General features: G+C 34.4%; 1 protein-coding gene across 3 annotated transcripts in view; it reads left to right on the top strand.

Annotated features, from left to right (window-relative positions):
• The window catches only part of LOC106076163 (golgin subfamily A member 3-like), a 38,701-nt gene extending 13,329 nt beyond the window's left edge, over positions 1–25,372 (top strand). For all 3 annotated transcript variants that reach the window (XM_056005864.1, XM_056005865.1, XM_056005866.1), the window contains 20 exons: positions 118–1,110; positions 2,241–2,486; positions 3,259–3,331; positions 4,140–4,318; positions 4,718–4,936; positions 6,233–6,460; positions 7,224–7,391; positions 7,769–7,858; positions 8,605–8,757; positions 8,919–8,984; positions 10,312–10,587; positions 11,829–11,933; positions 13,338–13,569; positions 13,977–14,191; positions 14,670–14,948; positions 15,498–15,614; positions 17,801–17,926; positions 18,578–18,726; positions 19,315–19,428; positions 21,008–25,372. In XM_056005864.1, coding sequence (XP_055861839.1) covers positions 118–1,110; positions 2,241–2,486; positions 3,259–3,331; positions 4,140–4,318; positions 4,718–4,936; positions 6,233–6,460; positions 7,224–7,391; positions 7,769–7,858; positions 8,605–8,757; positions 8,919–8,984; positions 10,312–10,587; positions 11,829–11,933; positions 13,338–13,569; positions 13,977–14,191; positions 14,670–14,948; positions 15,498–15,614; positions 17,801–17,926; positions 18,578–18,726; positions 19,315–19,428; positions 21,008–21,146 — 4,167 coding nt within the window. In that variant the 3' untranslated portion in view covers positions 21,147–25,372. The remainder of the gene's footprint in view (positions 1–117; positions 1,111–2,240; positions 2,487–3,258; positions 3,332–4,139; positions 4,319–4,717; positions 4,937–6,232; positions 6,461–7,223; positions 7,392–7,768; positions 7,859–8,604; positions 8,758–8,918; positions 8,985–10,311; positions 10,588–11,828; positions 11,934–13,337; positions 13,570–13,976; positions 14,192–14,669; positions 14,949–15,497; positions 15,615–17,800; positions 17,927–18,577; positions 18,727–19,314; positions 19,429–21,007) is intronic.
• The last annotated feature ends 1,715 nt before the right edge of the window (positions 25,373–27,087 follow it).

The raw sequence follows: 27,087 nt of genomic DNA, 5'->3' as shown, positions 1-27,087 counted from the left end.
TCAGCCACTATGCCTCCCTTAAGAGAACACTTCAAAGTTTTATATTCTAGTTCTTTTGTTTCAATTCCTTAAAAATTTACATTTGCTGCTGTTTTATTATTTTGTGTTTTCTGACAGGATGAAGAAAACTCTACTAGAGAAACAAGTCTGCCCCCTATAGCTGAGATTGCAGGCTTGCTTCAAGAGAGCCACAAAGGAGACTGTCCAAGAGAACTGAAGCGCATCATTCCAACAGAAATAACCACAGAGAAGAAACAAAGTGGACCATGGTTTTCTTCAGGGACCAAACCCCCTGAACCAATTTTACACGAAAGTAGCGGCCACGTTAGTCCAACTTACAAGGACCAAAAAACAGCCTCTGCTCCGCCAGGGAGTGATCAGCTCCTAAATAAAGAGGCAGCGTCTTCCTCTACATCCGAGGCTCAGGCTAATCATAAACTCATACCACCATATACCGGTTCAGCCATACTGGCCACAAACACTGACCACACATCCGATAGTGTGAAAGAATTAGATGTTGATATGGATAAATATATCCAGTCTTCGCTAATGGCTGCTGGAATCTCAACTGATTACCAGCTTGAGTCGGAGGAGTTTCTCCGCTCCCTGCCTCCAATCAAACCCATAAATCTTGATGCTTTTGTCAATATACCACTTCTTCCTGCAAGGCCACCAAAGACTCATGAAAGAAGGCAAACATCAGAAACATTGGTGAATGAATCTCCGAAGTCCTCCAAGTCTAGAAAGCCAGAAGAAATTCAAAGCAACGGCGTTTCTCCTGGCAACTACATCAACTCTGCACCATCATTCCAACATTCACCGACACACCAGGACAGCACAACGCTCGGCAGCAGTTATGCATACTATTCTACCCCAGACTCACACCTGAAGACCATGCCACATCAACACTTGTTTCAACATGCAGGATCTCCCATCACTGCTAATTCTCCTTCAGACCAGACATCATTGTACCACTCAGCTTTGTCAGCAGGAGACTCTCCAAGTTTGAATACCATCAGCAAAAAGCAATTTGATGATCTCCTGAAAGCCAAGGCTAAACTGCAGGGCCAGCTGGAAGTCCTGACTGAAGAATCTCAATCTATGTTAAAGGTAAGCTCAACTGCATGATGAGTTAAAAATGATGGGAAAATCTAAGTCTTTGTTAAAGGTAAGCTAAAAACTGCATGATGAGTTAAAAATGATGGAAAAATCTAAGTCTTTGATAAAAGTTTAAGCTAAGCTACAGGATGAGTTAAAAATGACTTTTAAGAATTAAGTCTTTGTTAAAAATGTTCGTCTTTACTAATACTTTTTATCATGAATTAAGTGGTCAGTTCTAAATCTCTTCTTCTTCTAGCCAGCTTTTTGATGCTGAGCTGTGAGCTCTTTTGCAGACTGTGCCAAGGAAAAATAGTGTGCTGTTCTCTTCAGTTGTTCAGCACTGCCGTACATATTGTTGTTTATGTTGGGCTGTAGTGGAAGTAGGATCTGCCTAAGGTGGGACATTCAAATCAAAGAGGATGTGGTTTACAGTTTCATGAGGGTGGGGGCAGTGTCTACAAAGGGATTTATTTTGTTAAAGATGGTAATTTAACTGAGATGTGTGTCCTGTTCTTAGTTTTGAAATCTCTTAAATTATAACTGTTGGTCAATGTAGTTGCACTAGTTGAATCACTACTTATTGCTAGTGTTTGTCTCATAAAGAGCATTCACTTTTAAACAATTTATTATTATATGATAGATAACTTTAAAAAAGAAGGTTTTTAATTAAGCTCAGCTTTAGTTATTTCTTGTACTGGGCTCCTCTCAGTTACTTGTCATACTTGTCTGTCTCTAACTTCGCCTCGCCTGGTCACATTGCGAGGTAACGTGAAGTGAAGTCTTTTTGACACACTTGCTCTTATATAGTGTCTCTACTGGCCTTGAACCTTCTTGACCATTCCAGTTGATCACTTTCGCAGTGACTTGTGTCTGCTTAAATAGCTTACTTTTTGTTGTTATAGCTAGAAGCAAAGTCCTTGCATGCGTAATATTTACACACAGGTCATTGTCGAACTGGCGTGTACTGTCACTGGTCACGGTTGACCGCTCGTCTAGCGCCGGACTGGTGCGATTTGCGTAGGCTAAAAACACACACAGCCTACGACCATCTGTGTCACCATCGAGTTTGTTACAATATGTTTCTTTTCTTATTTTGAGTGTCCTTTTTTTCCCACATCTTCATGGATTTTTTATTTTAGGAAAGGACAGAACTTCAAGCTCAACTGGCCACATTGAAAGGTAAACTAGCTCAGTTGACCGCCACTGGTGCAGGCTCTGCTGGCGATGCCAACCTTAAGAAAGAAGTAGAGAACCTGAGAGTCTCTAGGCAGCTTCTGGAGAGGACCATACTGGACGCCAACAGGATGTTGTCAGAGAAGGCTGAAGAAATCAGAGCATTGCAAGATGAATTTCAGGTGGCTCAGGAGTCCTCATCTAAGCTGCAGGTTTGTTTGTTTTTAGGTTGACTTCTACAATTACAATTACATTCTTGCATTGTGGAGGGGGAAAACTATAAATTAAAAATACATTTTTTAGTAAATTTTTAATAGTAAGCTCTTTTTTTTTTCCCCCAATGTTTTGTTCTAATCATCATCTTAGATTGTTGGACTACATTTATATTTCCTTTCTAACAATGATATAACATTATAATCTTATGACAATCACTATTACATTTAAAGTTTGGTGATAGATAAATCATAAAACCACCTCCTGGCACAACAAGAGCTTTGTCTTTGTAAGTTGTGACAAAATATTCAGGTCACATCAGGGTCTGCATAGTCAAGTGAAATACAGCAACTCTCCCTTAATCTTTAAACATTATTATAAAATCTTTATCAAAAAATTCTTTAAAAAATTTAACATTGTTTATAATTGTTACTCGGAAGCCTAAATAAATGGCTAATTGAACTGAGATACTTAATGATGAGTGACTGTTGAATGCTAATTAACAAGAATAGAACAAAATTGGTCTTGTTAAAATGTGATTGCCTATTTATTGAGGTCTTAGACTGAGATACTTAATGATGAGTGACTGTTGAATGCTAATTAACAAGAATAGAACAAAATTGGTCTTGTTAAAATGTGATTGCCTATTTATTGAGGTCTTAGTTTAAAATAGACACTACTTTATTCTGAACTAGTTGAATACACAGTCAGCATATCGTATAAGTCATGGTTAGAAGCAACTAGCTTGAGATTCATTTGTTTCATCTGTAGGTTAGGTCCCAGGAAATGAGGGATGAAATCAGGGCTAAAGATATGAATGTCCAGGCTCTCAAAAATAAAATTGGTAGGTCAAATGGTTACTATCTTCTATTTTTGTTAAATATTTATTCATTCAGTCTTACCAATTGTAAACAAAATATTACTCAACCACATTGTATTTTTTTTTAGGATTCATACCATCAGTCTTACCAAATGTAAATAAAATATTACTCAACATAATTGTATTTTTTTTAGGATTCATACCATCAGTCTTACCAAATGTAAATAAAATATTACTCAACATAATTGTATTTTTTTTTTAGGATTCATACCATCAGTCTTACCAAATGTAAATAAAATATTACTCAACATAATTGTATTTTTTTTTAGGATTCATACCATCAGTCTTACCAAATGTAAATAAAATATTAATCAACATAATTGTATTTTTTTTTAGGATTCATACCATCAGTCTTACCAAATGTAAATAAAATATTACTCAACATAATTGTATTTTTTTTTAGGATTCATACCATCAGTCTTACCAAATGTAAATAAAATATTACTCAACATAATTGTATTTTTTTTTTAGGATTCATACCATCAGTCTTACCAAATGTAAATAAAATATTACTCAACATAATTGTATTTTTTTAGGATTCATACCATCAGTCTTACCAAATGTAAATAAAATATTACTCACCCACATGATGATATCACACACTGACTCATTTAATCACACAGACTCTTTTAATACACTTCAATCAATGATGACTCAATCTTTCTTTCACTCAACCACAAGCTAATGACCACATGCTGTCTCAACCACTTTTTGCAAAAAATGGTAGCTGTCTGCACCTAGGAAAACAAAGTAGTTTTTTTTTAATCATCAGCTGAGCTGTATGTGGAAGTTCAAATGACCATTCAAGCTAAGATGGAGGCCGACACTGAGGCACGCACAAGTCGCAATGATTTAGTTTCACTGGTCAAAGCCAAGGAATGGTATCAGGAACAGCTACAGCTGGCTCATGATGTCAGGTCCAAGCTTCAGAGAGAGTTAACTATCTTACAAGTAAGCTGGACTTGTTTTGGGTTTTTGGGTTTAAATTTATTTAAAAAAAACACAACACTAAAAAAAAAAGGTTTAGATCAAAACTGATCAGTAAGTCATGGCTGATTTTGAATTGAAAAAAAAAATAAAAACTGGGTAATTTTCTTAAAATTACATTTCAAGTAATTTTTGCCATAGTCTTTCCTTTGAACAACTGAAAATCCTTCCATTGTCTACATTCACTTTTATCTATTGTTGGACTTTCTCCATTCTTATTTGATAGAATCTCTTTCAATGTTAACAATTAATAACAAACTTTGCCACTTGGTATGTTCTATTTTCTGTACTTTTGTATCAATTTGTTGGTCATTGTTACATAAAGGACAAATTTTATCTTAGCACGTTCTAATAATTCCCCAGGGTCAAACTGTATCCCATGGTACAATAGTGGAGCGGCTGAAGTCAGAATCAGCTCGTTTGAGGCAGCAACTGGCTGAGACCCAACAGAGGGCGCTAAAAGACAAAGAACTACTTGCTCGCCACCTGGAGGCCATTCAGTCAGACATGACCGAAAGAGAGGCTGCATTCCTGGAAATTCAAAGAGAGAGAAAACTGTATGAGGACACATTTAACTATCAGGTACAGATGTATTTCTCTCCTGAACATATTTAGCTTAATATCATCGTCATACCATAATCGTTAAGTCATTTTTTTATGAATTCTTCACTTCATAGTATACAAACAATTTGTCTGCTTGATGTCACTTACCTCCATTAAGAACCAAGGAGAATTTAATTGTTTTCTAACATTTTTTTTAATTATTGATTCGTCTAAAAACATACTCTCAATGATTAAGTCACTTGTGATTTGACAGTGATGTCTATTTTGGATTCACTTTTGTGTCATTTAAAACACAAAGAAATATCTTAAACATTAGTCTTCAATGCTTCCCATGAAGCATTGAGTTTCAAGAGTGCTGGTCAGTATTTAAGTTTTTGATGATATAATTTGTTTGTAATCCTAGCTTGTGTAATCACAATACATTTGATACAGAAAGAAAAAGAAAAGCTACATTCTGATGTGGTACCATTAAAAAAAATCTGGAAATATGATGTTATGTTGGATGTTTTTTGGGAATTGTCCCAGCACTCAAACCATGTTTCCATGTCTGTTATTTGAATTATAGTCAGTCTATAGCAAGCTGAGATCCATTCAAGTTTGAAACCTTCTATTTCACTTCCTGTGTTCTCTGTTTCCTTTGACTGGATTGGTATTGTAGGGAGACATAGCACTCAGTCTATAGCAAGCTGAGATCCATTCAAGTTTGAAACTATCTTGTGGTTTTTACTTTCTCTCCATGAATCTTTTTCTTTGTCTTGCCTGTGACCCTGTATGCTTGTATGCTTTTGTGGACTCTTTTGTTGGTATTCTTACTAGCTAACAGACCATTGGATTCTTTGGTCAGTAGCCAGCTAATGGATATGGCACCAACTGTCCTAATGTCATCATTTCTTATGAAGTATCCTAAACTTTTGGTTGCTTTTTGTTTTTAGCATCTCAATTCACAAAGTTATTTTCTGTCTAGAAAACTTTGTGTTCTAACTAACTTACCATTCAAACTTGTACATATGGTCATACTATTCATTTCTTTCATGTTTTTGTTCACATCAATTCCTTGACTATTGGCAACAAAGTTTACAGTCAAGTTGAGTAAGGTTTCCATTTACTTTGTAAAGTTAAAATATACAGTATGACTTGTGGCAGGTTTATGATTGGCACATCCTTAAATAAGAGAATTATAGAAAGAGTTTTTGAAGTATTCATTTATTACAAGATTTTTTTCTGATTTAAATGTCAATTTTTTTAGACTATGACCATTTCAATGAAATATTTCAAAGGAATATAAAAATGTTGTTTGCTCTGATTTGCCTGTAGGTGCTAACAGCTGAAGAGGAAAAGTCTCGATTGTCTATGCTGCAGCAGGCTACTCAGGACTTGGAAGCCCAACTAGACAGAGCCCATAATGAAGCCAAGAGGAGGCATGAGGAGCTGCTGAGTATGGAGAATGGTCAGATGGATGTGATGAAGAGGCTGGCTGTGGCAGAGAAAACACTTGGAGAGAAGGAATCCACTTTGGAAGAAATGGAGCAGAAGCTCATACAGGTAACTTATACTTAGAATATATGTTGAAATTTTGGTTGTTTTCATTTTGTATGTGAATTCTCAAAAGATTAGATGGCATATACAGCCTAGCATTGTGCTTTTAAAGGAGAGAACTAATAGGAACCAATAAGCTTGTTAAATGTTTTAGTTAAAATACATTTCCTCCTGCTCTCTCTCACTTCTTTCCCTTATATAATAGGTTACTATGACATAAGTTTGTGGTGGTTGAGTGGTCAACGATGGGACTCCCAAACTGAGGAACCACAGGTTTGCTTCCCAGCAGAGACTAGAGTATTTTGTTTCTTTTCAAAGACCTTTCAGCTTGAATTGGAAAGTTTAAAAAAATAATAAATTAAAACTAGTCATCGTGCTAGTCACCTTATATTTTCTGTTGGCCACAGAAACAAAAATATTTTACATTTCCTTCCTCATGGACCATTTGGTCTTAAAGGGAACCTTTACTTTTTTTTTTTTACTTATTGCTACCCCCGCATTGTTGCATGTGCCTCATATTCAAATCAATTTAACTATTAACATTTTCCTAAAATAGTTATTTTTCATTATTGATATCCAGAAAAAAAACACAATAAACTTTCAATCTTTTCATTTGATTTAACCAGCCATTAACAAATCTAGTTGTGACTTGGTGAAATGTCAATACAAACAAGTTCTCTGAACTCTTTAACTCAAATCTTGTTGTGATGAGCTAAATGTCAAGTGTCAATCACTTTCTACTCTTTAACTCACCGTTTTTTGTTGTCAGATGGAATCTCAGCTTCAGGTTGTCATGTCTGACCTCAGCAAGAAGGATTCTGAGATACTGGCACTGAAGGAAGACAAAGCTACAACTGAGATAGCATTAAAGTCTGCTCTCCAAGAAAAAGCTTCAGTTGATAAGGCTCTGGATGTCCTGAAGGCTGACATGGGAAAGGTACATTCCTACACCTTAGCATTGCATGTACATCTTCATACTAAGAGAATGCTGGTAACTTTAAGAAATACTTTAATTTGGGCTAGAAGCATTTTGGCTAACTGGATGATTGGTAGTCTATTTTATTTAAGTGCCAAACATTCTTGGTTTGAATGTTAATCTGGCTACAGCTTTAATGAAAAGAATTTGGCTACATCTCCCTAAGCACTTCATAATTATGTAAATAGAATGTAACTCATGATGGTGTCTAGGTATTTGGGTGAGCCTCACTAACAGAAGAGCCAAATTTTAGGTGTCAAAAACTGAGGTCTTTTGTAGACTTTTATGTACTTTTGACTCAGGTTAATATTATTCATAGATATCCTTATGTCTTGCAGGTGGAGCTTAGCTTCAAGCAAATGAAACAAGAACTGAGTGTTAGACTGAATGAACTGCAGCAAGTCCAAGCAGATAAAGAAAAATTGCAGGTCAGTGCAACTATATCATAATTGACTAGTCATATATATATATATATATATATATATATATATATATATATATATAAGGCTTGTCTTCAAGTTCAAAGATCAATAAGGAATGCAGTATTTCCTTTAGCTATGCTGCCCCAGCTGCTACATATTTTGCCACAACCAGTGCAGGTATAACTATTGTCATTCTAGGTTTTCTTTTGCCGTCTACGTCTGTCCTTGGTAGCAGATATTTTTATGTATTTGTATTATAAATGCCATGTCACTTTGTGTATCTGTATTGTAAATGCCATGTTGCTTTGTGTATCTGTATTGTAAATGCCATGTCACTTTGTGTATCTGTATTGTATAGTAGTAACACTACCACATGCCTTAAAAACTTTTCATTTATTGACCACAAAATACTCTCTTCTCAGCCTTAGAAACTGATCAACTTAAAATTTCTAATCTTCTAACAACTTGGTACTCTCATATTACTGGCTCCTGGTCAACACTACATTTGTCATAGACCATCATGAAATACAGTTTTTTATCAGTCAGAGTAATAGGTCTAAAACTAAAGAGTTGCTGGTGTAAACAAGACATATTCTTTTTTTTTTCTTTCAATTATCAAAGTAACCTTTAAGCCAGAAATTGTATTACATTGGTTTCAAAAAATAACTTAAAACAGCTTATGCACTTGCTATATATTGCTATATATGTATATATGATAATCAGTTTGTTGTTTTTTTTTTTTTATTTTTTAGGAGGAATTGGATCGCTCACAGCATGAGCTGGAGATTAAGTCTCTGAGTGTGGATGCCATGACACGCAACTTTGATGGGCAGTCTGCTGCTCAGCATGACCTTCAGGCGGCCAAAATTAACCTTGAAGAACAGCTTCATGGAATGAAACTTAAGGTTTGTTTTTGTGAATTATAAGTCCTTTAGAAATTACAATTTTTTGAAATAACTTTAAAGTCATTTTACGAACAGTTGTCAATTTTTTTTTTAAATCAATAATTGTTAGATGTGAAATTGTTTCTGTACTAAATGATTTCACTGTGTTGTTCTTTAATTAGATTCAAGAATTAGAGTATCAGCTGACTCAGAAAGAAGCTCTTCTTGTGAGTGAAACAGAAAAAGTGGTAAGTACCATTCAAATTACAAGTGTTCCTTCCACAAACATTATGTCCTGTGTTTATCCCTAGTGTTAATCTTGTCATTCATTAGAAATTAATGAGAAAAGTTTGACTTTGGTTCTTCTGGCTGATTCATGCCTAAGGGATTTGGGGGCTGGGGAGGGGGGGGGGGCTATGCCACTGATTTATGATATCTGTTCCCTATTCTAATGGCACCTGAAAACTTCTCTGAATCACAAGTATTGTTTTAAACTTGTTTTTGATTTTTATTAGGACATATTTTTGTATTTGAGAAGGTTTAGGGTTTTTTGCATTATTGTTACTTTTTATCTAGTGTCCTGCAGTGTCTCTGAGTTTAGTGTTTTTACCAATGTTGCTATTCTCGCTAGTAAGGCTGAATATTCACTTGTGATGTTCTTTATGGGGTTGATTCTGGTTTCTTTTTTGTTATTTGAAGGATATATTCTAGTACTGGTGTAATTAATGTTAACAAGTTTAAAGTTGTTCTCATTAGATGCAAAAAAACTTCAATAGATTTGTTTTTCAGCAAGTATTCGATGATGGATGTTTGTTTATTCTAGTATTTTAAGTTTTTAGACATAATGGATTACAATGAAGTTAAGTAAAATATTTATTTTAGTTATTAATTATTTTTTTGTAAACATTTTATTATTGACACTTTTTTGTGACTTGTCTAACCCTTTTTGTGTTTTTTGTGTGTGTTTGTGCTCCATACCAGGAGGTTATCTAGAAATATTTATAATAATAATGAATTAATTAATACAAGTAGGTCATTTACTTAAATTAGAAAGAGTAGTGGGCCCAAGGCTCTTCATTGAGAGACATCTCAATTAACAGTGTAGGTCATTTATGTAAATTAGAAAGAATAGTGGGCCTAAGGCTCTTTGTTGAGAGACATCTCAATTAACAGTGTAGGTCATTTATGTAAATTAGAAAGAATAGTGGGCCTAAGGCTCTTTGTTGAGAGACATCTAAATTAACAGTGTAGGTCAGTTATGTAAAATAGAAAGAGTAGTGGGCCTAAGGCTCTTTGTTAAGAGACATCTCAATTAACATTGTAGGTCAGTTATGTAAATTAGAAAGAGTAGTGGGCCTAAGGCTCTTCGTTGAGAGACATCTCAATTAACATTGGAGTAAATTTGGAGCCATTTATTATCACCTTCTACTTGCTAGAGAATCCTGCATCTGTTGGTATATAATGGACTCGAAATGTCATACAATTTCTTTGTTTTCTTGTGAACTCTAAGTAAACTCTTTGAGCTTTATGTCCTATAATTCATTTGGATAAATTTATTTTTTTAAAATTCTCCAGACAAACCTCACTGCCAAAGTCTTAGAGCTTGAAGTCAAATTAGAGTCCACTAAAGAAAGTGTATCTGTAGAGACAATCAAAATCTATGAGTCTGAGATGGAAGGTCTCAGGCTGCGCATCCGTGCCCTGGAGGAGACGGAGGTAGAAGAGGCCAACATGGTGGAGAGAGAAAAAGAACAGCTTCAGTTGGAGATAGCCAAACTGAAGGATGAACTTCTGAATCGACAGAAATCCTATGATGAGAATCTAGATCTTTTGGACAGAAAGTTAAAAGAGGTAAGTTCAATTTAAGGTCGAAGTTCACGTCATTGGGAACTATATAAAGTTAAATGAATATAACATATTCAGGTTAAAATTTTGGAAGCAAAAAGATATGAAAGAAAATAAACATATTACACATTGTTATACAGAATTATTAAAATATGTAAAAGAAAATTAATTTCAAAGAAATTCTAACATTTAGCTGTTAGCACAACTCTGGTGTAGAGACTTTTAAGTAAAGTTCCTTTCATTTCCAAATGGTCTGTAAAAAATAACGTTTTGTGATGTGACCTTGGAGTAAAAAAATAAAAACTGAATAATTGGCAACTCAAGTTTAGATCTTAAAGAATTCCAGAGTTTTTGAAATGTTGAAGAGTGCAGTGGTTGAGTAAAAACTTTGACATCATAGTAATTTTACTTTCAAAATGTTTAGAAACTGCAATGTGTATATTTGTTTATTCAATAAAATGTAATCATGGCCAAGTTATTTACTTTGATCCTCCCCCCTGCCATGTTCTTCATAGGTTCTAATAATCTACTATTTTGAAAGATCATCTGTAATTGATAGGATTCTTTTCCTTTTTCTCCATAATTGTCATAAGAGCGGAGTCTAATACTCTTGGAACTCTAGGCTTGTGGAAGCTTGCCTCCATCTGCATGTCTGAACAAACTTTTGTCTGGGAAAAGTCTAAGCGATGTGAATTATTGCAACCCTATTAAGGATGATTTTAAGAAACTCTGGTCAGAGTGAGGCCAAAGGCCAAACACACCAGGGAAACTCCCCCATATTCCTTTTCTGTACCACTACAGCCATTCAAGCATCCCATTGAGGAAGGGTGTGTAATTGTGACATGTTTGTTGGGGCTTTCTTCCATCCCAGCCAATGCACTGGACTCGGTCCTTAGGCACCTCAACTGGGGTTCTTTTTTTGCTTCCCTATTGGCCTTATCGTCTCCTCTAACTACCATTTCCACCCGACCACCACGATGAGGTTGAGAAGCATTGCCAGAAATCGATACAATATATAAACCCAAATATGGAGAGACATTTTCCCAAACTTTTTAATGTAAACTATTGTTCCGCTTTTTGATATTCGAGTACAGACAAACTTAAAATTTGTTGTAATCTACTTGATGTGCTACTGCTTTTGCAATGAAATCTGTAATGTTCCATAGTCACCAAGACATTCTTTTAGTAGGTGTCCAGTTCTGATTTGACTTTCTGTTTTTTGATTATGCTCGTTTTTCCCTCTGCAGCTGATGTCAGATAAACAGCAGCTTGAGATAGAGCTGGGTATAGCCCGTAGATCTGAGGAACTCACTCAACTGGAGGAAAGAGACAGTTATACTGAGGAGATTCAGGTCAGACTGCTGTTTATTATGTATTCTAATCATTACATTTTTTTAAATTGACAATCAAACATAAGTGTGAGCTACCTTAGTAATTCCTCTTCAAGATGTAATGGTTTGTAGTAATTCAGTAGTCAGCAGTTCAAAATAGTGTCATATAGTTATTAAGTTGACCAATCACCTTTGCTTTACCCCAACTGTATATCCAATACATATTAGAGTTTGTAGAGCCTCAAATTAAGTAAGTTTTAAAAAATGATTATTAAAGAAACTTCAAATTAAGAACTTGACCAGTTCTGTTAATAAACCTGACTAGCTGGCATAAAATAATATTCAAAGAGTTGAAAGTTAATGTATTTCTACAAAAGTCTTTTTAGATACTATAAAAGAAAGACCAGGGCAAATAATGTGATATATTCAGGTAACAGAGCCTCACTATCTTCATATAATTGTTAGTTCAGTTTATATTGCATTTATTACTGATTACTAATTCATCTCAACATTTGTATTATAACTGCTATTAAGTGGATCAAGTTATAATAAGGTTTAATTGTTCAATCAAGTTAATGTTGTGTCACTTCGGTGTAATAACAAAATGAACCCATGTAGGCTCTTGTATTTAAAAATTATAATAATAGCAATACAAATATTTCAACTCTAAAGCAAGCATTAGGCCAATGTGAGTAATATGTAAGGTTTGTCAGAATCCAATTTTCAAAGCATTGTAATTTTTAAACTTTAATAAGAGCGACTTTAAAAAAACTTTTAGGGCATAACTAATTTCTTGTAATCCTTTAGTAGTTCGCCTCATTCAGTTGTAGAATGACTATGGTTCATAGTCATGGTTGAAATAATGTCCCCCAAATGGCATGGGTCCCCTCTCCACGCAGCAGATGTCTAAAGTAAGCTTCCCTTTCAGACCTTGTAGTCTATAGGGCAGATGATGTATAGGTCATCCTCTGTTAACGAGGGTGTCATGTATCCAGCACAACAACCATCTGCCTTTACTTTTCCCCAACTAATGTCAGGTACCCATTTAGAGCTGTGTGGACTCAGAGACGCCCGAAAATACTGAAATTAAAAATCCCAGTCTTCACCAGGATTTGAACCCCGGACCCCAGTTCGGAAGCCAAGCACTTTACCCCCTCACCCACCCAGCCTCTTAAAAAGATAAACTTAACATCATCTGCCCTATAGATTGCAAGGTCTGAAAGGGGAATGTGTCTAAAGGATCATCTGTGTCACATTTTCTGCCAGGGTGTTTCTCTGTAAGCTGCCAGATGTCTAAGGGTAACCAGCTCCTGATTTTACCTCAATGTTGACTACTTAAGTCTTTTCCATGTAAGGTAGCAGAAGTTTGGATCCCGAGTCTTCCTTCTCCTTAGTAAAGAATCTATTCTTTGTATTGTTTCTCAGAGTCTGACAAAAGAACTTCAGACCGAGAGAGCAGCAAGAGTGGAGCTTGAACACAAACTGTCGTCTTTCCAAGCCAGTAAATTGGCTGAAATAGAAGCCCTGCAGCAGAAGCTTGTGTACCAGACTGAGGCTTTACAGTCACTTCAAGCCTGGCAGCTCACTGCGTCGGATATTGAAGCAACCAATCAGAGGTTGGAGCTGGACCTGGAGAAAGAGCGCGGCAGAGTGATGGGTGGGTCTCTTCAAGTCTGGTCTCAAATCTTCAGTGTCACAACATTCTTGATCAAGATCTGTCTTCTGATTTACTTTCAATCCTTTTTACCTCCCTTTAACAGTTAAATCACTTTTCTATGTGGTGTGCTGGCCAAATAATAAAGATTAGCCAATAGAGATTCATGTTTGTCCAGTTTGTGGTTTTTAATTTACTTGTTTTGAGTTTTAAATGAAAACATTTTTTTAAGAAACAGTTGTTTTCATTTTATTTTTGTTTACATTTAATATCTGATGCTTAGTTTACAAATTATTGATTTGATATACAAAAAATTTGAACTTTTGACTTTTTATTTTATGCATGTAAATAATAGTTATATCTACTGACCTATAAATATTATATATAGAAATACTTAACCTTTTGTCTAGGTTTAACCCAGAAAAACACAGAACTCAAAGAACACAGCCATGAGCTTGAAGCTGCTTTGGCCCTGAGAGAGTCTGCCTTTGATGACTTGAAACGTTCCGTGGAGGAGTCTGTTCAAGATTTAGACAAAAGAGACCAGAAGTTCTTGGATCGAATCTCTAGCCTGGAAATGTCTGTCGAAAAAGAGGTGGAGGTTCAAAGAGATCTACGTAAACAGGTAACCTTGAAAATTATTAGGAATTTTAAGCTCAACTGATCTTTTGATTAACCATTTTCCCTTCAGCATTTACTAGAAAACAAGTCATTTGTTCTTAAAAGGAGCAGAACTCTTCAATTATTGAAAGCAAAAATATACAACAATACAAATTAAGTCCTGAATTGCAGTTGTCAAAAGGTGTTATTGAAATTCAATACATAAGTAAAAATATCATTTGTTTTTTTATTCAAAACATCATTCACCAATATTAACACAAGTATCTCTTCTTTATAATTTTATAAACAAAAAAAAAAATACACATGGATATGGCAAATGGAAGTGACCGTTTATGGTGTTTAAAAGAAAAGCATCATTTAAGAATTTTTAAATATCTTATCACATTGGCAATGCATTAAACAAAAAATCTCAACTACCAATGAGGATAATTTAATTTTTTTGACTAGTATTCTAACATTAAAACATCTGACATTTTTTTCAGATGGGAACTAAAATAATGGAAAATAAACGGCTTAAAAAGCAAAACGATGCCATTAAATTAGAACTGGAGCAGCTACGCCAAGACCTAGCTTCTGCGCAACACACAGCTACCCAGGCCATGAGTGATCTTGATGTGGCCAATCGCCTTTCTCAGGACCATCTGACGGAGGCAAGAGAAAGCACGACTCTTATCAAATCATTGGAGGTGGAACTGGAGAGAGCCAGAGGAGACTTGACTGACAACTTGGCCAGACAGACACTTCTTACAGAGCACATTCAGGTTTGTCCCCAAGTTTAAGATAAAAGTGTTGTCTTGTAATGGTATTGTAATGGGGATGTGTCTCAAATGTAATAGTGATGTGTCTTGAATGTAATAGTGGTGTTTCAAATGTAATAATGATGTGCCTTGAATGTAATAGTGATGTGTCTTAAATGTAATAGGGATGTGTCTTGAATGTAATGGTGATGTGTCTTGAATGTAATAGTGATGTGTCTCAAATGTAATGGTGATGTGTCTTGAATGTAATGGTGATGTGTCTCAAATGTAATAGTGATGTGTCTCAAATGTAATAGTGATGTGTCTCATGTAATAGTGATGTGTTTCGAATGTAATAGTGATGTCTTGAATGTAATGGTGATGTGTCTTGAATGTAATAGTAATGTGTCTCAAATGTGTATGGATGTGTCTCAAATGTAATGGTGATGTGTCTCAAATGTAATGGTGATGTGTCTCAAATGTAATAGGGCTGTGTCTCGAATGTAATAGTGATGCGTCTCCAATAGTATTGTAGCATGTGAATGTCAAATGTCTTGTTTTTATACCTTGCAGAGTTTAGAATGGCAGTGTTCACAGAAATCCAGAGAAGTGGCAGCAGCGCAGGAACAAATCAAACTAGTAGAAGAGAGGGCACAGACTGAGGTGGAGGCTATCAAGTTAACTCTGCAGGTTGGGAGATTGTTTTGTGTGTGAAATGATACAGAATTATAAATACTGTTAGAACCTTATGCAAATAATGGTCACAATAAGAATTTTATTATGTCCCGTTGTTGGAGGCACTGTGATAACAAGACATAAACACCAGAGCTAAAATGACAAACTAATCGAACAAGTTTTAAATTGATATGTCTTAATGTTCTTCTTGAATGTAGTGAAGCAAGTTGTTTGTCTGAACTCAGTGGCTAGCGAGTTCCAAACCTTTGGTCCATGCATGGAGAAAACTGCTAACCTTAACTTTTTTGACAGTGAAACGTGGCACAGCTAGAAGCGCCTTTTTCCATGGAGCGCAGGTCTCTCTGAGGGCTACATGTAGTGATCAGTTCACAATGTCAATATACAAAACTCTTAAGCAATATAGAGAAAAAAAAATATTGTAAAGATGGCAATGTCAGATATGTAAATAGAAATTTTATAATAATTCCAAATTATCTAAATAGATCTTTTTGACAATCTTTGATTTTATTGTTCCTAAAAACTCAGGAAAATGCAAGGAAATTGTTTAAAATTTTAAATGTTTCTTTTGAAATGAAGCCCACACATTGATAGTACATTTATCAATGATAGTACAACATTTATCAATGATAGTACAACATTTATCAATGATAGTACAACATTTATTAATGATAGTACAACATTTATTAAAGGGTAACTCCGATGGTTTTGACAATTTTTGATATAATATGTGTTTTGATTTATAGATAATGAATATATTATTCTTTTTTTTTTATTTGCAAGAATAACTTAGTAATTGATGTTTTTGTGACATAATTTTTCTGCGCATCCAAAACAGTCAGATTTTCACTGAATTTCTGTGTGACGTCACGACGGTGCACTCAAATCCTATTGATACTCATTGATAGGGAGGCGAAAAAGAAATTATCTTTGATAAAAAAAAATTTTCGTTATTACATCATTAAAATACTTTAAAAGAAATTTCTAATGGTGTATTAATTATGACTGTATGTTTGACCGTAAGAAAATTATGATTTTTTTGTGCTGTTTCGACCTAACATTGGTTGACATGGAAAAAGTGATGAGAGAGCTTGACGCTGGCTCAGCCGGCGAGACACACCCCCAAGGTCAAAAGTTTAAAAGTTGGAATTGAGTTTCGTAGACGATAGATCTACTTATTAAATAAGAAATTTAATAGTAGATCTAGTATTCGTAGTAAATTTCTAGCTCACAAATCTGATTTCATTTATATTTATGAACTTCAGTTGTTTAAAATGTCTCAGTAGTATCATTAATTGAATTCTTTGGCCTGGAAATCCAATGTATTGTTGGTACTGCACCTGGTATTATCTTCAATTTTTTTTTTAAAATCCCATTTCCACAGCAGTGAAGTTGCTGAAACAGCTTCTCTCAAAATGGTTTGAGCATAAACAGGAATTAGCTAATGCCTTTGTAAAATATTTGCTCTTCAGGCGAATAAATTTTCCCCATTTTCCCTTTAAAACTTCATCTCTTGGAAACAAATGAAAAGAGACACTAATTTCTGTATCAGCATACTTGCTGATTTTATCTTTGTGATTGGAACTACTGCAACAAGCTGAAGAACAATATTTAATTTTCTTCAAGTAGAAATAGAGGTTTATAAACAATGACCGATTATAAATCAACGTGGAGACTAGATCTAGCTGTGAAGCGTAACAATAAATGCGATCCGATAGGTCTAGATCTAGACTAGAGAGTTTATCGGTTATATAGGTCTAGATCTATATTTAGCCAGCACCTTCGTGACGTCACGTTTTTAAAAACTAAAAACATCTCGCAGAATCCCGTTTTTTTGGGGGCGTGGAGAATTTTCTGTCTAATTTATTAAATATAAAATTTTCCGAGCATTTAAATAAAAAATGATATAATGTTTACTATTACAACTTTTTACGCAGAATTTAAATATGTCAATAACTAAAATTTGAAAAACTATCGGAGTTTCCCTTTAATGATAGTACAACATTTATCAATATATTTGAGATGTATTGTAATTTAATACAGAATTTTTTTTAAAAGTGAAAACATGTTTTTCAGCTATTGTTTAATTAACGGATTACTACAGAAATAGACAAAAAAACTTCTTGTCCATTAAAAAAAATATCTCTACTGTTTTGTTGTATCCCCGATCTGTTCCACTCTAGGCCAAGCAGTCAGAAATTGATAGCTTACAGTCAGAGTTGACTGTTCTCAGGCAGGATAAGTCACACCAGAGATCACAGGTCAATGAGCTGAGAGGAGCGCTGAAGGCTTCAGTTCAACACCACAAGGTATGTCACCAGTTGGACCTCAGGCCATATTCAAAACCTTATTATAGTATAATAATAATAATAATAAGGCTTGTCTTCAAGTCCGAAGATTAGTGAGGAGTGCAGTATTTCCCGTGGCTGCGCAGGTCTTAATTCACATATCACTGTTGATATAGTCACTGAGAGTGTTTTGGAAACAATTAAATGAAATAATAATGCTACTAGACATATATTTTTATAATATTATATAATATTTTTGTTTCCAAAACTTAAAGAAAGAATTTTAAGAAAACGATTGTCTAGCTCAAATGAAGTGAAGTTTTGAAACAAGAACTTGGTCAGCCTTTTAATTGTATACAGAGTTAAAGGAAGTCCTTTTAGTTCAAAATGATTTTTTTTAATACATCTACTAATACACATTTGTACATTGCAAATATTTTTATAATTGTTGGTTAGAAATAGTTATTTCATTAGTTTTATCTTACATTATTTTTAGTGTAATTGTCTAACAGTAGTTTTTATGTAATCATCATACTGTAGTTTTAATGTAATCATCTTACAGCTGTTTTAGTGTAATCTTCTTACAGCTGTTTTAGTGTTATCATCTTTCATTCAGTAGTTTTAATGTAATTTTCTTACTGCAGAAATATAATTTTGTTCTTTATGTAACAGCTGACCAAGAGACTCAACGAGGCTGACACTAATGACAAAAGTGTTCAGGCCAACATTGAGCGAAAGATAGTCATCCCCCCTCTGCCCTTTGACCTGGCCACTATTGAGCAGCTAATCCAAGATACCAAGGTCACTCCACTAGACAGCAGGTACTTATCTTGTTAGTAACCAAAACTGTCATTAGTACTCAAGTCCATATGTATTGTGTTGACGACATTAAATCATAGGGAGTATGGTAGCTGAGTGGTAAAATGCTTTGGCTTCCAAACTGACATGTCTCGGGCTCAAATCTCTAATGGTTACCTGAATTTAATTTCGAAAAGTAAAGGAAGTTGGTTGTTGCGCTGGCCTTGTTAACTGTAGGCCATAAAAACATTTGACCTTTGCATCACTTTACTTTTTAGCTTACATGAATCATATGATGACACTGCAGTATGTATATGACTCTATGACATCAATGTACCCAATTAAATTAGTTTATTATCTAAAGTTAGAAATAGAGTCTATATTAATCTTGTAAATTTGCTTTGCCAAATTAGCCATTATGTTTTCTTTTTAGTTTAGAAGGAATTTTTTTTTTTTCTAAGACGTATCTGTTTTTTTTAATATGTAAATTAGTAATGAATGTTTGACTAGGAGGTTTTTAAACCTCAGTTTGTTTCAAGAGTTATTTCTCCTGAATGTAAACAAGAACAATAGTTAAGCCAGATGTTTTCATAATTGTGTCTCATTGCCAGGCCGCTGGACCAACTTTCCTCCTGCCTGTCATCACTGAGGGCAGAGATTACTGGACTGCAGAAACAGATGGACAGACATACGACAGCTGTACACACCTCCAGTCAGTCTTGGAAGTAAGTAGAAGTATAGTCAGCTTTAAAGTTTGTTCATGGACATTTGCTATTCTATAACTCTCATATTTGGCTCTATATTTCAATCACTAGAGCTATTGGTTTTTAACAATATATGGGCCTTAGTTTTGTATCATAAATTTAGAAATACAAAACTGAAACCTAATGAAATACTCGGAAAGACACAAAGATAAAGGCACATAATCAAAAGTCACTGCTTTGGAGTCTTCCGTATGCTAAGACAGACATATACAAGTGTTCCTTCTTTCCTAGTGTTATTAAAATTAAATTATAGCTTTTATATAGCGCTACTTTCATGCTTATAGCATGCTCAAGAGCCCTTTGGTCCAATGGCATATTTTTCATATTTTCTGTACAAGAAAACCAATGACTTGGCTAATTGATTGACACATTGATATGCATAGGGCTTATATTATCTTCTCTTTTGAAGTAATATCTGTAATTTATAAGCTTATTTAAAAGTTATATAAGGTGCAGTAGCTGAGCATTAAAACGCTTGGCCTCCAAATTGGGGCTCTTGGGTTCGAATCCTTGGGCACCTCTCGGTCCACCCAGCTCTAATGGGTACCTGACATTAGTTGGGGAAAAGTAAAGGCGGTTGTTCGTTGTGTTGGTCACATGACACCTTCATTAACCGTAGCTCACAGAAACACATGACCTTTACATCATCTGCCCTATAGATCGCACGGGCTGAAAGGGAAACTTTACTTCACTTTATTGGCTTGTATTATGAAACAATAATATAATAATAATAATTGCCGAGGTTCATAAAATAATAATTTTGTCTCTGATGAGTTCAAGCTCATGTTCCCAATGATTATTGAAGCTATTACACTCCAAAGCAGTGACAGACTTTTGATTAACAACAACAAAAATTTCACTCTTCATTATGATTCTAATCTAATTCATATATTTGAATTCATCATATATTCATAATAAAAGCGTTAATTATTATTATTATTATTATTATTTGAACTATTAAGTAATTTGACCATCTGTTTACTTGTGATAGCATTCCATCATTTAAATTGGGCCAGTCTGCGATATTCCAAATTCATTTTTTAACTAATGTTTCTAGGAGGGTCTGCTAATGTTTGCTAACAATAGAACAGTGGGATGATAATAATAACACTAATAATAATTATTATAATTTAATATAGCGCTGCTTTCATGCTTATAGCATGTTCAGAACGCTATGGTCAGATCTCATTTGTGAACCAGTGGGGGAAGGGGGTATCTGGGAGAAGGTTTTCTCTGCTCAGTAAACACAACTCTGCTCGAATTGGGTGTCGAACCTTGAGTCCCCTTCTTAGGTAGCCAAGCCTATTTCAAGCGTACTTAGCCTCTCGACCACACTTCCCACTAAAGTCATTATTTGTGTGTATAACAATTATGACTGTAATGGTAGCAATGAGATCAGTGTGTTTGATGGCTCATTCTGTTTTTTTTATTTAAATGTTCCTCACTACTGGAAGTGTCTGCAAAGGAACTCTCAGGGTACATTGTTAGTGGTATATCTTTTCTACAAAGTCTATTCAGTTTTCATTTATCTTTCTTCTAGGAATGTCCAGATTGAAGTGAATGACCTAAATGAGGTCATGAGAACGGTTGCCAACACAATCATAGCTGCTAATAGCAGTAGCACGATACAGATGACAACGGCGGTAGATAGGGAGCGGGCTGACATCATGCATATATGATACATCACACTGTAGTGTTGACATCATCATCTGTGATATGAAACTCTTTTTGAAGGGAGAGTAATTCTCTTCATTGGATCTTCCAGTTGTCAAAATGGCTTTGACATGTTGCGAATCCATAGTACAAGTTAATTTTGTTGACTTCAGAATACCTGTACACATTTAGTTAACCTTTTTTTTTAAAACTTGTTTCCTACTGAGCCATATGAGAACAATGTTACTTTGGTCAAAGGCTAGATTTAAAAAGTGCCTTCAATAATCAGATCTTGTCAGAAGTCTAAAAAGACGTATGAATTTTTATGGCTTTGATCTATTTATCCTTCATTAATTGTTTTAAATATTTGATTCAGACTTAATTGATACTTTGTTAGCAATGAAAAGTAAGCCATGAAATTGATCTATTTTTAAAGATGTAGTTGTTATAGTCTTGTAAACTTCACTTGCTATTGAGTCTTTATGCATCTGAAGTTGTAGTCTGTTTTGGTCTCTAGACTTGTGCATTTCTAGCTGATGGCATTCAAAATGTTTATATTAGAATACTTTTTTGTTTTTTGTTAATCCACATTTACATTTGTCCAGCAGACGTCTTCATAAATAGACATTTGTTTTTTCACATGAAAGTCACACCATTTCTGAAATCAAATAGAAATGTTCTAGAAAACTGACCACATTTATATGTACTGCATAACCACATGTCAAGAAAACATTGACATAGGAACATATTTAGACTTAGAAGTTTCGTTGCCAGTAGGTATCATCTTACCAGGCATCCAAGTCTCAATTTTGAGAGTTTGGCAGCAATGTTTTTAACTTCCGAAAACTACGTTTACAAAAATACCTGGCCAAAAAAATGTATAATTTTCTACCAAGTTGAACTGGCATTAAGTTTTATAAGAATCTACAAATGTGCTTCACTTAATATCAAAGGACTTCTTCACAAAATGTATATCTAGTATTAGAACTCAATAAACCAACCTCAAAACTGTTTCATCCAAAATAAAACATTTTAAAATCATGTGTAAAAAGTTTAATAAGAAATTATTTTGTGGTAAATTTCTTGAGTTACCCGTTATCATTGAACGCTTGCTAAACTCTCTCACTTTGATGGCTGTTTTAGACATAATAAGACTTATCTCAGGTGTAACCTTATCAAAATTATTATGCAAATTTTATGTGCATGTTTTTAATTAGTCCGATGAAATAAACTCTATTTTAATATGACCTTGACATTTTTATTTATGCTGAACATTTCCTATGCACATGTTTTTGTTTTTGGCCAAACATTTTGAATTTGGGTTTTTTCTTTCTTGTTGGGATATAGACCTGATGTTCAATTTTGTCTTGTTCAATTTAACATTTGGTTTAAATGTTGACCTTTATATAAAGATTACTCTGTTCATGACACTAGACTATACATATTGATTTGTAAATTTGATTCTTTTTTTTTTTTAGGTTGTGATTTTTATATTTATGATATCTTCATTTTTTAATGACTGCAGTATAAGTTTTTAATATCTCCAAATGGCAACTGATGGATAATTTGGTTTCTACAATATGACCAGTCCAACACTCATTTAATTTTAGTTCTAAATCTAATCCAAGCATTCAACCCATGAACTCAGCTAATGACTTCTGCCCAGTCCAAATGTCTGGATATTTATATTTTTTTTTAATTTGGAGGGGATTTTTGTGAGAAGGTTTCCATGTTGCCTTAAGGCGCGCAGCAAACACAACTCTGCTTAAGTCAGGTTTTGATAGGAAGACAGCTTCATATGACAAATAGACACCTTAAGTAGATCCCCTGCGGACAACAGCTTTTTCTGCATTAGATGTTTAACTGAGTTTGCATAAAAATGTAAAATGCTGCAATTATTCTTAATCTTTAATGATTCTTTAGTAAGCTGCCAACTTGTACATTTCAGAAGTCTAGGATGACTTTCCCTGTTTTTATTTAGGTGTCTTTCCCTTTCAAGTCTGCCGGGACCTTTCATTGTTTTTGTTGCTCTGAAGGGACCATTCATTATCCTCATCTCCAGCAAGACCCTTGTGTCTTGGCTGTATTAGAATTATATTACACCCTCAAATCAGTTTGTTCTATTCAAAATGTAGTCACTACTTCTTAATGGACTTCAGCTGTGGCTCTAACTACTTGAAATGAAAGTGTTCTTTAGAAATCTAGTCCAGCTTTATTATGAACCTATTTAAAAACTGTGCAGTGAAACTGAATTTGAAACAAACCACCCAAAGACTTATTTCATTGTAAGTTTTAGTAAAAATATATTCACCATGAACATTGACAGCCACATCTGAAATGCGTACAAAAATTATAATAAAGTTGATTTAAATTTAATATTTGGAATCATTACAATTATTTTTTCTGTTTGAACTCATGAATGTTAGGCCATCTTGTGTCAGGCAGGTGTTCTGTGAGTTTATGCTTGCATTAAGGCTTTAGATCACATTATTCTCGTCCAATTGAATCAACAAACACAAAATAAGATTTATTAAAAAGTCCATATTTTAACAAAGGAACTTTTGTTTTTATAAATTAAAACTTAGTTTATTAAGTGTCCACAGGATGACTAGTTTGGGATATTTTTTTTTTTACTATTAGGGCAAATGTTTGTACCATAGAAAGAATTTTTACTCTGATGCATAATTTGTAATATTTTTTCAAGTTATCGTAGCTGTAGACTTTATTTATTTCATTTTTTAAACTTGTGTCTAGCAGTATTATATTTAAGTTGACATCGTGTGATCATTTTATTCTTCCATCTTTTTCTGTCCTTCATTTTGTTGAAAGTTTTGGATTTGAAACAAATTTTTTTTTGTTTAAAAACTTATTTTAAAAATAGATGAATTAAACCACAAGACATATTGACATAAGTAGGGGAAAATAAAACGTTTTGATAAAGGTATTTTTAAAAAATCATTTTAATTTTTTTTTTTCTAGACAAAATAATGTCTAAAAAAATTAAAGTGTAGTTTTTTTTATTGTTGACCTTTTTCTTTAACTCTTTCTCTCCTAACTGACAATACCAACGTTGATTCCACCAGAATGTGGTAAATAATTACGGAGAGAAAGAGTTAAGATTAAAGAATTTTTAAATGAATATTAATTCCTTTATGACAACTTCTATTTTTACAATCATTTGTTAGGAACTGGCCACCAAAGCTACTTAGCTGTGTACATGATAAAGTTTTCCAAGCAAGTAATTTAGCTATCCATATGTCATTGTAACTGTGAACAAAGGAAACTTCTTTGCAATGTACCAAATTTGAAATATATAAACACATTTAGGGTCTAGTGTTCTTATCAATGGTAAACACTCAAAAGTGCTAGCTAGCTAACAATGTATCTAAATTGGTTGGACCAAATAGTTTGTGCATGTGTGTAATGCTTGTAGTGAAACAATGCTAGTCTCTGAGCTTTCAATTCACAACCAGACATTTGACTGCCAGTCTTTTGATTGACTTTTGTGACAGGGATACCATTAGTCTTGTCACAAGTGTTGTGTAATGCTAGTCTCTGAGCTTTCAATTCACAACCAGACATTTGACTGCCAGTCTTTTGATTGACTTTTGTGACAGGGATACCATTAGTCTTGTCACAAGTGTTGTGTAATGCTAGTCTCTGAGCTTTCAATTCACAGCCAGACATTTGACTGCCAGTCTTTTGATTGTGACAGGGATACCATTAGTCTTGTCACAAGTGTTGATTGATAAAATCCTAAAATAAAAAGACAACATTATGGAACAAATAGAGTCTTCTTCGTTCTCATTGTTATGTCGGAGTGTTCAGATGACTAGGCCAATACATGAGATGAACAGCGCAGTGGTTTCCAAATCAGGGAGCTCTCCATATAGTTTTCTTTCTATTGGGGTGATTTGGGGCCAATGTCTTATACGGGCCAAATAGAGTCTGGTATGTGAAGTTTGGTGAAGTTTGTCCAATTATTCTGTATCAACTTTTTTATAATCAATGTTTGTTGTTGACTTTTTTTTTTTTCTGTTGAAACATGGGAATACAATCACAATTGTAATTTATGCATCATATAGAACTAATCTACCTGGAGGCAAAATGCATGAATTTAGTGATACGTAACTTTATAAATGTCATCTTGTTCTCTATGGGAAGTATTAAATTGTTGGGCTAATAATTGAACTGTGTTTTTATTTTGAAATGTTGATGTTTTTTTAATCTGCTAGTAAAAGCTGGATATTTGTGTCTTTGTCATAGTCATTTCTCGTCCTACATTTGAACAGCATCAAAAACTTTGATAGTCAAAAAAATGTTGAATTGTTGTACCCACCCCTGTCTTTCCTGTGTCAATATCCTGGTAAGTATCACCAGCAGACATTTTTTCTAGAGATTTAAGTGTGCGGGCATCTGGAGAACAACACAGATCAAAGACTAAACCAATAAGGAGAAACAGTGATGTATACTGGCCCAAACCCTCTTTGGAATAATCTTTTTCACTGTTAATCCACCACGTGTAGGACAAATCCACTAAGTCTTTTTTCAAGATTTTTCATGGCAAACTTTTGAATATTGCCAAACTGAGGGTCAAAACAATCAGAACCACCCTTGTAAGAGTTATGCTATTCGCAGATTACACAGTGGTAGTGGCAGGCACAGAGTCACTAATGTCCCACCACTTTTCTCAGGTCTCTAAAGAGTATGGGCACACAGAAAACCAACATGATGGGGCCGCCTACAACTACACCACCCTCTATCCTCATTGATGAAAACAAGCTTGAAGCCATATATGAATTTTGCTACCTAGGATCCACAATTCAAGATGACCTGTCTTTAGAAGAGGAAATCATAAAAGTAAGAGATTGTAACACAAGAGATATTTGCTCGAAGTCTTACCAGCGTATTCGCAATCTTCAGACAACACAGCCTGCACTTGCTTTGTCATGACTCAACAGGTTCAAGAAAAACTGGTTGTCCAGGCCCATGATATGTGGGTGCAATCAAACAGGACCTCAAAGCAGTGGACATTGAGCTCTAGACCACACTATGTGTAGAGAAAATATTTGGTTTCAGCTCTGGAAGAAAGACATGGCTGGTTCTTCCTTCGACACCAAAGTGAATGCCACCTGAACATGCATTACATACGAATGGGAATGCCTCTCATATATAATGTCTCTCAAGAATAGTCACATGAAAAGGTGTTCTACTAGAGGAACTATAGTCATTCTACAACTGAAGGAGGCCAACAAGGATTTGCCTAAATTTTACTTAACAGGTGTGTCTACCTGTCTTGCCTTGACTGTTCTTTCACTCAGTCTAAAACAGTACATAGTTTAACTCTGTGTATGTAGCCAGTACATAGTTTAACTCTGTGTGTGTAGCCAGTACATAGTTTAACTCTGTGTGTGTAGCCAGTACATAGTTTAACTCTGTATGTAGCCAGTACATAGTTTAACTCTGTGTATGTAGCCAGTACATAGTTTAACTCTGTGTATGTAGCCAGTACATAGTTTAACTCTGTGTATGTAGCCAGTACATAGTTTAACTCTGTGTATGTAGCCAGTACATAGTTTAACTCTGTGTATGTAGCCAGTACATAGTTTAACTCTGTGTATGTAGCCAGTACACAGTTTAACTCTGTGTATGTAGCCAGTACATAGTTTAACTCTGTGTATGTAGCCTGACTTTCAGCAAAACCAAACAGAAAAATTCCACTCAACACTAGACTGACAGATTGATTTATTTTAAAGCAACAAGAGACAAACAATCAGATTATTAAAAACCAATCTAGTCTACAGAACAAACAAATTATTCTTGAATACCTAATCAACTTTTTGTAAAATAAAAAAAAAAAGATTTAACAAAATGTTACTCTTCCATTTAAAAAAAAAAATGCAACTGTAAGAATGAAAACTATTTTTTTTACATTGACATTAAGAAAAGTTCCTTCATATTCTTTTT

This window comes from Biomphalaria glabrata, chromosome 12, assembly GCF_947242115.1.
Source record: "Biomphalaria glabrata chromosome 12, xgBioGlab47.1, whole genome shotgun sequence".
NCBI lineage: Eukaryota > Metazoa > Mollusca > Gastropoda > Planorbidae > Biomphalaria > Biomphalaria glabrata.
Note: the sequence above shows the minus strand (reverse complement) of the source record. Positions and strands in the feature narration are given on the sequence as shown.